Consider the following 10,749-nt stretch of genomic DNA (forward strand, 5'->3'; position numbering starts at 1 on the left):
ACTAGGGCATGATAAGAAGCGGGATAAGTGAAGCAGTATTTTGATAACAGTTTCCTGTTTGGATTAAGTTCCGGGTCGATTATTTTTACCATTTCTCTATAGTAATAATAAATAATTAAGTTATGTGACGAAAAAGATGTTTGAAAAACAAATCAAACGACCCGAAACAGTTGCCTTGCATACAAGGCAGCAGCTTGAATACAAGCTCCCATCGTGCAGCTACTGCTCGAAACACTGCTCGAATCTTTCAAACTGGCCAACGTACAACGAACCAGAACACCACGTGCATTTCGTGAAGCAATTTTATTGATATCGTTTATATCTTAACTAGCAATTACATTACATTACAGCACTACACATTAATTTTTACTATTTAACGCCCGTTTTGTGTACGGCTTACATATCCTGTATCGCTCCTTTTGCTAGCAACAGTAACCACCAAACAGAACTGTGTGACGTCTGTGCGTACCGATCAAACCGGGGAGTAAAAGAACCACTGCTATGTTTCACTTCTTACAACTAGCTACACTATTCTGCTCACAGCAGACACGAGAAACAGTAAACGTATATTCGCTTCCCTAGGTATTTACAATCTGGTTTCAGCGCAGCATCCGCAGCAGAGTTGCTTTAGCGTTTCAGTGTGAGCAAGCGAAGCAAAAGCACGGGAATAGAGGGGAAAACTTCCCAGCTTAAGAACAAGGGAACGAAAGTAAACTGCATCCCTTCTAAAGGGAGGCAAATGTTGTGACAAAAACGGTAATAAATAATATCGTCTAGATACAATGATAGCGCGAACGTAGCAAACACACGCTCCATCCTATCCTCCCTCACCGTTATCTCACACACAGTGTGACACAAAGCGGGGCATCTCAGCAAGGAGAGCGTGAGAAATGAATATTTACATACATTGTTTTTTGTTCTGTTCTGATACTCTGCATCCTCTGTTACGATCGTTTCGATCGGGCTCTGGGATTTTAGTGTCGCACTGTTCAGCTCTCAGCGTGATCGCTGATCGCCCTATCGTCCCTTTTAACCTACCTTGCCTATGTATAAAGCTTAACCATTTTCAAAGTGAATGAATTAATCGGTGTGTGTGTGTGTGTGTGTGTGTGTTCTCACACCACATTACACAACTTGCACACGCAGGATTGCGCATCTAACTTAACTACCTGTGTATCGGCTTAACTCTCCCCTCAGCACATCGCATATACACCTACACGTACATCAATCAAACTTAAGTACAGCACTAAGAAGCACAGGAACTCTACAGTTTGGCGTCGCATTCGGAGTCACACTCTCCGGTGCGTGAAACGACCTATACCTTAAACGAAGAAACTCAGCTCAGGAACAAGGGGAAATAAAAAAAGGAACTTAAAGAAAGGAAGCGCATGTTACGGAAACGGTACGGACCAGTACCTACTACCCTAGCTCGATCGTACACCGAGCATCAACATTATGTTACCGATGCCCGAATCTCCTCTTACATGTCTAATTGTTGTTGATGTATTGCTCCATCGCTCCAGCACTACCACATCATAGGTTGCGTTCCTCGCTTGACAGCACCGAGGCGGAGGACACCGACCGGCTCTCATCACTGCCATCACTTCCAGCAACTGGAGCGTCCCGGGCGCGATGGTTCAGATGGCGTCGCTTCATCTGCGCCCGGCTTACCACCACCGGGTGCTGTACGACGACGTGCTGCTGCTGCTGATGCTGGTGACCATGCAGCTCCTTAAACAAGTAGTACAGTGGGTTCGGACGCTGGCCGTTGTGCTTGGTGGCCTGGTGTTGATGGTCGTGGTGGGTTTGCTGCGCTGGTGGACTGGCGTCTTCGCCCACAAACCGGGGACACTTCGAGTCGGTGCCATCGTGCTCGTACGAGTTGCCGGTCGCGCTGCCGGTAGAATCGTTCGCCAGGTAGTAGCCCTTGTAGTGGTGCTTGTTGCGGTACGGCCGATGATTGTGATGCATGCGCTTCTGGAACATTAGGTCTAGTCGCGGGTTGCTGGAAAAGGGTAGTTGGCAGTTTGCACACAGGTTTTGTAAGTAAACAGTGCGGAGAGGATATAGAATATGTAAAATTACTCACTGTGGCACATTGTCCATTTCATGAGCGGACCCTGCATATGTGCTTCGGAGATAGGTCCATGGAAGAACGGCTGCTGTGGAATGTGAAGAGAGAGAGATGGAGCAATGGACCATATAAATTAGTTAAAAGCATTGGGAATGATTGAAAAAAAGAAGAAAAACAAATTGAAAAACATCATCATGTAACAACAACAAGTAATGCACACTCAACAACAAAACATTCCAAAACATACAAGCAAAACAAAACAGCAGGGAGTGCAATGTAAAACCCCCATTTTTACCAACGAGCGATCATCAACTGCTCGTTTGGTATTGGAGCGTGTGTGCGTGTTTTCATCAAGCGAAGCATGGCAAAAAAAACATAAACATGCAAGACAGCCAGAATTTTCGCATTATTAAATGGTTTGCAAAATAGGGAAACAAAACACGCACACACGCATATCAACACATCAAACAAAATGGCATACAACATCGAAGCAGCGAAGGGTCGTAAAAAGCTCTTAATCAACTTACAAACGGAACCGTTTTTAAAACAGCATTTAAACCACACACACACACACTGAACACAAAGTTGGCAAAGCAACAGGCGTGCGAGTGTAGCTCATTATATATTTAAAAAAAAACAATACTGTATTTGTACACAGCAACGTTTCTTGGGCATCGATCCAGTATACATACCGCAAGAAAAACGATCTAAGCAATTCTTCCGCTTTATCAGTTTGCGTAGAAAATGTTCTAAAATATAATATTTAACTGCTGATTGCAAGAGCTGAAATTAAAACGATTGACCTTCAGCTTTACCAGTCAGGGCAGTGGCACTATTGTGGCCAAAACTGCCCACACAGCAGCACGCCCCACCCCACCTGCGAATCGAACGCGAGACGTACCGTCTGCAAGAAATTCACCGTTCGCGCACAAATCGGTGAGCAAGTAGGCAATCTATTCTGCCGCTACCGGACACGGACACGGCCAAAATTGGAAATTTTACTACTCCCAACAGCACCAGGCGACGGCACGAACGGAAAAACACCATACCTAAGCGCTTCCGTCACGCGCCACCCGAGGGTGTTGCCAGGTCGGCGTCAATATTGGCAAGGAAGTTGTGTTTTTTTTTTTTTTAGTTATTGTACCTCAACAACACCCTCATGAATGAATGAGGTTCGAGCCTCCCTTCCCGGGGGCCAAGAATGCCCCGAACCGCTGCACCTGCAACGGGCGCATCGCAATGGCGTAGTGTTCCTGCCTGCGTAAGCCGTTATGCGACACCGCCGTGTCGCGGCATGGTCGTGCCGTTTGATTGGTTGCGCCCGACCGTTGGTCCGGGCCTGTACCTGACGGCGGATACGCAAGGTACGCGCGTAAACAAAAACGTGGGAATAGTACGCGCGGCAAGAATGTGCAGCACATGGTGTCGGGTCGGCTGTTTTGAGGCCTGAGCCGCTGAGTGGCGCTGAGGTTGTTTACAACCTCACACAAGCATCCTGAATGCTTCGGAACTCGCTATGGAGCCGACTCGTTGGCGTCGTTACGGATGAGTTCAAATAATTTTTGGAGAAAGGAATTTCCCTAGATATTCGTTTCAATGGTAGTAAAGCGTAAAGCCAAGCAAAAGCACACTTACCGTTGTGTTGTTTACTTGCCTCCGTGCAGTCGGCCGGCCGGAAGAAATCGGCCGCCCGCATCGGCCGATCGTCCTGATCCTCGACGTCGATCGCGATGAGCAGGTTGCGGTTCGGTTTGTCCCACGCCTTCACCGCGAGCAGCGTGTCCAACGTGATCCAGCCCCGGTACGATCGGGTGATCGTGATGCAGCTGCAGATCTTCTTGCGCTCCTGGCCGGCATTATCTGTTTTTATTGTGGATAAAAAGATACCGCCTTTCAGTACAAAACCTCCCTCTAGATCTTGTGCAATCTTGTGCCTCATCCCTTACCTTTGCGGTTCTTGCGGAAGTAGACCGAGGTCGTGATGCGAATCATCTGCTCCGACGGGTTCTTGCAGTTGTCCGACTCGCGCGAACCAGTCGAGTTGGCACCGTGCATGTAAAGTCTGTGAAAGGAAGGCAGGTTGGTTGCTTAGGCATGAGCTCAACCCGGTTTGTCCCTCACACCTACCTTAGTACAGCCGAGCTGACAGAATTATACTGCTTATTGTGAGGCAGACGGAAGTACAGATTCCAGGTGTTGTCGCTGTTCCACTGGCTCGCGTTGGTGTTTTTCGGCATGTCGCACACGGCGGAAAAGGCCATCTCGTGCGTCGCCGCCCCCATATGCCCGGTGTCGTTGCGCATCAGGTTCGTCTCGATGTTGTGCTTGATGTTACCGATGATGTGTTCGGCGTATCTGGTTGATATAGGAGAAAGAAGAAAACCCAAAAAAAAATGGGAAGTTTTAATACAATTATATGCTTCACTTGTGGCATCACCGCGACCTCTTCATTCATCTTGAGCGACAAAATCGACATCGCAAGCGTGTGTCTCTGTCCTGCCATTCCCACCACACTATGTCCCATGGTTTCACCAACAGCACGTTCTCATTCACGTTTGTGAAAACGTTTGCAGATTTATTATTATAATTGCCCTGCCCCGTCGTGCCTGCTGCGGCTAGCACAGACAGCGGCTAGACGGCTAGTCGTTGCGTCTTGCTTCAATCCACCCCCTTCCGGCCCACAACATTACACCAACACCCACCCTGTCCGGACGGACGGGAAGGGGAGCGAGCAAGCAAAGCAAAACACGCGCGCGACACAATCTGCATCGAGCGTGACGCGCGGTTGCATTCCGATGCGGAGGGAAAAATGCCTGCCCGGCGTGCGGAAGCCGGAATGCCGACGACCCGGCCCGACGTGCGAATGATGAAGACGTTAAAGACGCAAGACACACAGACACTCCCTCTCCTTCCCTCTACGAGGGGCGTAAACTATCCTCCACCCGGTCAGGCCACTCACTACTGGCAAACTATCTTTTTGCCCACGCTCGCATCCAACTTCAAAGCACTTCTCAATGCTACTTATGCTTTGTGCGGCATCTTTCCTCTCTCCGGGCCGTTTCTGTCTGGCCCGGGGGAGGCTTTGGGAGCGATGGATAGTTGCCACAAGTAGTAAGAGCGACATACAATGTCACCAAATGATGGGATGCTGCTGCTCCTTGCCATGCGGATTGGCGAGCGAATGCGCGAACACGAAACGCGAAGCCGGGGCCGCCAATCATGCCGCGCGTGTGAGAGCCCGAGCCGCTCTTTAAACTATTGCAAACCCTGTTTCTCCCCCCCCCCTCTTTCAAACTCCCCTGCTGCAATGCAGTCGGTGCATTTTGCATTCACCTTCGCGTAGTCGATGCTCACACACGATCAGAGACCGCGAAATGAATCCGCCTGACCGCGGGCATTGCGTTGAAACCGGCGAAGCGGCGGGACCTGTCTGCTGTCTGCCGGCTGTCTAGACGGATAGTGTGTGTGTTTATGTTGTGCAGTGGCTGTATTATTTTTCATCTCTCTCTCTCTCTCTCTTTTGCTCGTTCGCTTTCTTACTGTGATTTTCTGTTTATTGCAACTATATTTGCAAGCCTGTTTGGGCTGCACCACTTTGCCCGCCACCGTTCCGCTTAGCTTTGGGGTTTTATTCTGGGCCCACAACTGGGCTAGAGTTGCACAAGCCAGCCAGAGAACGTTGCAAAGCTCACCACTTTTTAATTAGGAGCTTTTATTGCTGTGATTGGGTTTGTTCTCAGTAGCTTTCAGCTACTTCTTTTGCATAGGAGCTGTTCATTACTCCGTGTATTTAAGAATAGATCGATTAGATTACACTAGATCATCTTTTTTGTTCAGTGGATTAAATATTCAATTCCATGAAACCTTTTAAGATCAGTTGTTATTGATGTTGAACACCTTCAGCTTGAAATCAAATGCACTAGATATATCGTTTAGTCATCTTAAGTGTACAAGGATACTAAGGGGATGTGTTATGGTTAATATTAGGTGCTCCTAATCAGTTAGAGTTTACTTTTATGATGCGTATGTACGCCCAAGAGATCCAATATGTCATCAATAATGAATACATTCCTTAGGATCATGTTGTATTGGGATATTTCTCACGAAAATGTATGTGGAAAAATTTATACTACATCTAAGCGAAATGCAGCAACATCTGGATGCACTGGCAAACCTACACCGTTCACACGAAGACCCAGATTTGCACATTCGGGGAAGGTTTTGTACTCGCTCGCTCTCTCCCAATCCCAAGCATCTGCACCTCGGTAACCTTGAAAAAGCAACCACGAGTTCCAATCCAGACGGCGGCATATTTTCCATATTTTCGCTAGATGCGACTAAATGACGTTCCGCGTCTCAGCTCCTTCTCAAGGCGTGCGAGAAAATATGCTTCCCCAGCAGCTCCCTAGCAGTCAAATAGGATACGAGTAGCAAGGCCAACCGGTCAGAAAGATGCGTCGCGCTCTCGAGCGCATCTCGTATGACGGCGACAGATGCAGTGTTCATCAGTGTTTTCCCGTTCTATTCAATCGCTGTGAAAAGAGCTCCATTTTTTGTCAGTTCCTCCAGCATCCTCCTAACTGTGTGCACTTCGCTACACAAACAGTTTGGTTGGAATAGAAAAAAATGTACAGAATAAAAAACACAGACACTCTTCCGAACGCATCCAGTCGGGGATACGTGTGTGTGTGTGTGCTGAAAGCTATTTAGTGTAGGGAGCCTGTGGGGTCTGAGGTAAGTGCCGTCATTGAGTCATCATCATCCGGGGGCCTCGTCTGTCGTTTCTGCTATTATGCAAGATGCGCTCTTGGAGCGAGGAGAAGAAGTCGTTGGAGACGCCTGGAGAGCGCAATCAACAAGCGCAACCGTGTTTTTTTTCGGAATGCAGTCTGCTACTTGCCCGGTGCCTGGGTTCGACCGAGACCAGACTTGCCGGCAGTTCGACACTGATTTCAGACACTTGACAGATGTCGCATTCGCTCTCTTCATTAGCAGCGCATTCGAATGGAGCTCCGGAGCGTTCGTTCCCCAAGGTCGGGGTCGTTATAGCGTGTTTCTTTTTTAATGCTCCAATGCATCTGAACTGTCACATACCAGACGGATGGAATGCGTTCGACCCCTTGGGGTGGTGGAGTCAGAACACAGCCAGAAGAACCAAGACCAAGATGAACAATATTTTCCCACCCCTGTGGCTAGAACTAGGGAACACACGGGCGTAGGTTAGATGTCGTTTAATCTCGCTTGAAAACAGTTCAAGAAAAGTCAGGCACTATACTATCAGGACGAAGCAGCAGAAGCAGAACACCCATTTCTCAAGTAGCCCCACCGGCGGGAGGGAGTGAGGCATGCTAATGACCCGTGGCATCAATGAACTTTTTATGGGTCAGTATCAGTACTTGACCGGTTGCCAAGTGCGATGGCACTTGATGGAAAGCGCATCGAATCGTCGAATAAAAATCTGCATACCAAAGAAACGGGCAAGGCAACCAGATCTCACGAGCCGAACTGCAGCAGCGCAAAATGCACTTTACATTGCGCGATGCTGGACCTTCCCCTGGTTCGCCTGCGAGCTAAAAACCACTCGACCCGAACCGACGTCAATGGTTGTGCGGGGCCCTGGCACTACCATGCCTTTCCCCGCCGGCCCGAAGAAGACACGGTGTCGTCCGGTCGCCATTGGTGGCGTGGGTGCGTACCACTCATCACTCATCCGCTTGCGAGTTGCCACGTGCGCCGCTCTGTCTGCCCGGTGCGAACAAAAAGAGACACGGGCGGGAGCAAATTACACCAACTTTGCACGCATGTTTCGTGTCGTTTTCGTAGAAATTGCTCGCTTTCACGCGTTGATGTTTCACAAAACCAGACACTGCCGGTGAAAGGAGGGAGGACCGGTGAAAAGGCATTCTGCGGGCTGTTGCCGTGAGAAACAGCGTTTTCTCCGTGTTGCGTTTCTAAGAATATTACCTACTGCCCCCGCATCAGCTGTGAATTCAGCTGAGTTAACGTTTTAGGGTGTGTATGTGTGTACAGTACCGTCACCAAACTCGTGTGGCGGATATTAATGATCGACCGTGTCCTGACGTAGATGATTGACGGAAGGGGTCGCCTGGTCGCTTTCATCCGCGGAACACTGCTACAGCCGCCGGAAGAAATGGGTTTTCCCCCTTTTTCCTGCACATTTACTACCCGTACTCGACATTGAATGCCCGTGTTGGAATGTACATTTAACATCCCTCCTCCCGTTGGGAAAGTTTCCATTTTTGGCAACCGTTTAACAGCGAGCGCGTGTGGCAATCTAGAAACAGCTGTAAGCCGTTAGCCCATTCTTGGCAGTGCTTGGCAGTAAAGACACGAGACGATGATGGCGATGACAATTAGAAAGAATCGAAAAAGGTGGAGCAAAAATAGAGAACAAGCTCGAATTAACCAGTCACATTTCTAACAAATGTATAACCTACATCTCGCGGCCACGATTGAGAGCCGAAGCAGACAGCGAGAATGCAGTGCAAGGAAAGCGCGCTGTCGACCAGTGTGTGGCCTCAACTGCTCATAAATCAGCTCGAAAAACGCAACCAAAACGGCAAAGCAAAAAGAAAGCAACTGCAACCGTTTTATCATACACGAGGTTGGCCCAAAGGTGTCACATTCGCTTCCTTTGCAGTGATTTATCTCCTGACGATGACGGTGACGGGAAGAGAAACAACAATAATCAAACAATTTCTTTGCGCGACCCTCACTCATACCCTCACACACACTTACATTCTTCGGTTTATTAAATATGCCGGAATGAGAAGTTATGGTAAGAATGGTCAGGGTGCGAAATAGAGGTGGCACCGTAGAAAGAAGAAAATGTAGTGTTAGATTTTTTAGCCCAAACATTATTCAAGACTCTCAGAAATTCTCGATGTTTCAAATAAACCGTTTTTTGGAGTACATTGTACACTTTTACAACCTAAGTTGATTGTAAAATCAGACATAAATAGCCTTCTTACTGAATATTTAGGGCCATTAAAACATGAAAAATGTCCTGTTTTTCTCCAAAACATCCACAAAAAATGATTTTGTGTCTTAAAACATCCTTTTTATATGAAAATTACTCATATTATTTTCATATGTTGGATGCGATATCGCGATACTTAGTTATTGAAAATATTTAGAAAGCATTATGTGTTAAGAACATTTTGAAATAATATAATATATTAACTGAACAAAAGTTAATTCAATAGTTTCCATCGCTAAGTATCACTTTCCATATAATATATCTCTGTAAATGATCATTTTTATCATATTCCTTAAAATGTTACGCAAATTAACTTGACAAAATGAAGGAAAATCGTAGTATGCAATTATTCCAAGACGAGAAATATTGTAGAGTATTATTATATAAACACAAAATTATAATGTATTCGAGAAAGCTGTCAGTTGATGTATTTTAAATGATATTCCAGCTTGTTTATGTATACATTTTTTTAACTAAAAACTACTTTGAGAAACTTCAAATCTCATTTGAAATTGAAAAAACATTTCTTTCTCTCTCTCAAGTAACCCCTAATCAGCACTAAAGGAGGTGCTTGATATTAAAACAACACATCATTCACGTTGATTGCAATTTTCGCCACCCGCCCAACTCGCATCTGCTTTCATCGAACCACCGGGGCAGTTCCTCCTCCTTTGGGAGGTGAAAAAACGACGAAACAAAACCCGATGACGGGAATTGTTACAAATCGGCGAACAAAAAAGCATGTCGACCTATTAATAGGTGAAAATGTGCTCTTAACTAATGTTGCACTTTTTAATTATATCTGTCACGGCAAAACCGTCTCTCTGGCTAATATCGCACCTTTGCTCGTGGTGGAAATTTCCAACATTGTTCCTGGTGCCCGACCGATCAAGGTACTTTCCTACTCAACTGCTGCTACAAATAACAAAACAAATAGACTTGGCAAATACTCACTCTTTTCGCGTTTTTACACGATCCGAAATGTTCCGATCGGTGGTGCTCTGGGTGATGGCCAGCGGTCCGCTCGTCCGGTTCAGGTTCTGCTTCTCCCGCAGCACCCGCTGCTGTATCTTGAGCGCGGTTATGTTGATGTTCTCCCGCAGGAACGAGAGCCGCTCGCTTTCGGTCAGGTTTTCGAAATCGATCATCTTCGACTCCGCCATGGCCAGGCCCTCCTCGACCGGGTCGCGCAGATTGAACGGTGCACTGTGCGTCGGCTGCGCCTGCAGCAGGCCTAGCAGCACCACCAGGCCCAAGGGTACGACCGTCTTCATCGTGCCGTGGATAGTTGCACACTCACTCAATTTCACTTTTTTATTGTCTTTTGCAACTGATTATTTAGTCGTTAAATTTGAACCCGCCTTTCCTAACCTGTTCTGTTCGATTGCGCTCCTTGCGGATAATATGATCGGTTTACGATCATTTGCGATCGTCTGTTGGAGTGACACTTACTACTTCCCGTTTCACTGAACAGTCCTGAACAATATCTATTTATGGTGTCTTTTTACCACTGTTAGCCACTAAGTAAAAAGCAAAAATTTTCGCAAAAAAGGTTCAAAAAACAAACCAAACCAAAGAAATAGTACAAAAATCAGCTTCCAGCAAACAGTGTTGAAAGTGTTCGCTTCGCGTCGTTGGCTCTATCGCGCTGAACTGGACACTTGCGCTCGTCAAG

General features: G+C 47.0%; 1 protein-coding gene across 4 annotated transcripts; it reads right to left on the reverse strand.

Annotated features, from left to right (window-relative positions):
* Positions 1 to 284: 284 nt before the first annotated feature.
* LOC120895041 (protein anachronism) lies at positions 285 to 10,749 on the reverse strand. Of its 4 annotated transcripts, none has more exons than XM_040298029.1 (6): positions 10,029 to 10,749; positions 4,202 to 4,429; positions 4,021 to 4,136; positions 3,710 to 3,934; positions 2,090 to 2,159; positions 285 to 2,005 (listed from the first exon to the last, which is right to left on the reverse strand). In XM_040298029.1, the coding sequence occupies exons 1-6, from the start codon at positions 10,346 to 10,348 to the stop codon at positions 1,534 to 1,536; spliced, it is 1,431 nt and encodes a 476-aa protein (XP_040153963.1). In that variant the 5' UTR covers positions 10,349 to 10,749; the 3' UTR covers positions 285 to 1,533. The 4 variants fall into 4 exon arrangements, with proteins under 4 accessions (XP_040153963.1, XP_040153962.1, XP_040153966.1 ...); XM_040298028.1 differs by having other exon boundaries at positions 2,090 to 2,162; XM_040298032.1 differs by having other exon boundaries at positions 1,873 to 2,005; positions 3,729 to 3,934.

This window comes from Anopheles arabiensis, chromosome 2 (genome assembly GCF_016920715.1).
Source record: "Anopheles arabiensis isolate DONGOLA chromosome 2, AaraD3, whole genome shotgun sequence".
NCBI lineage: Eukaryota > Metazoa > Arthropoda > Insecta > Diptera > Culicidae > Anopheles > Anopheles arabiensis.

Bases quoted from the DNA above. Each gene is read 5' to 3' on its own strand.
- LOC120895041 (XM_040298028.1), bottom strand. From the start codon at position 10,348: ATGAAGACGGTCGTACCCTTGGGCCTGGTGGTGCTGCTAGGCCTGCTG. The intron at 3,935-4,020 runs GTAAGGGATGAG...CAATAAAAACAG, and splicing joins CTTCCGCAAGAACCGCAAAG to ATAATGCCGGCCAGGAGCGC. The intron at 2,006-2,089 runs GTGAGTAATTTT...ACCCTTTTCCAG, and splicing joins GAAATGGACAATGTGCCACA to CAACCCGCGACTAGACCTAA.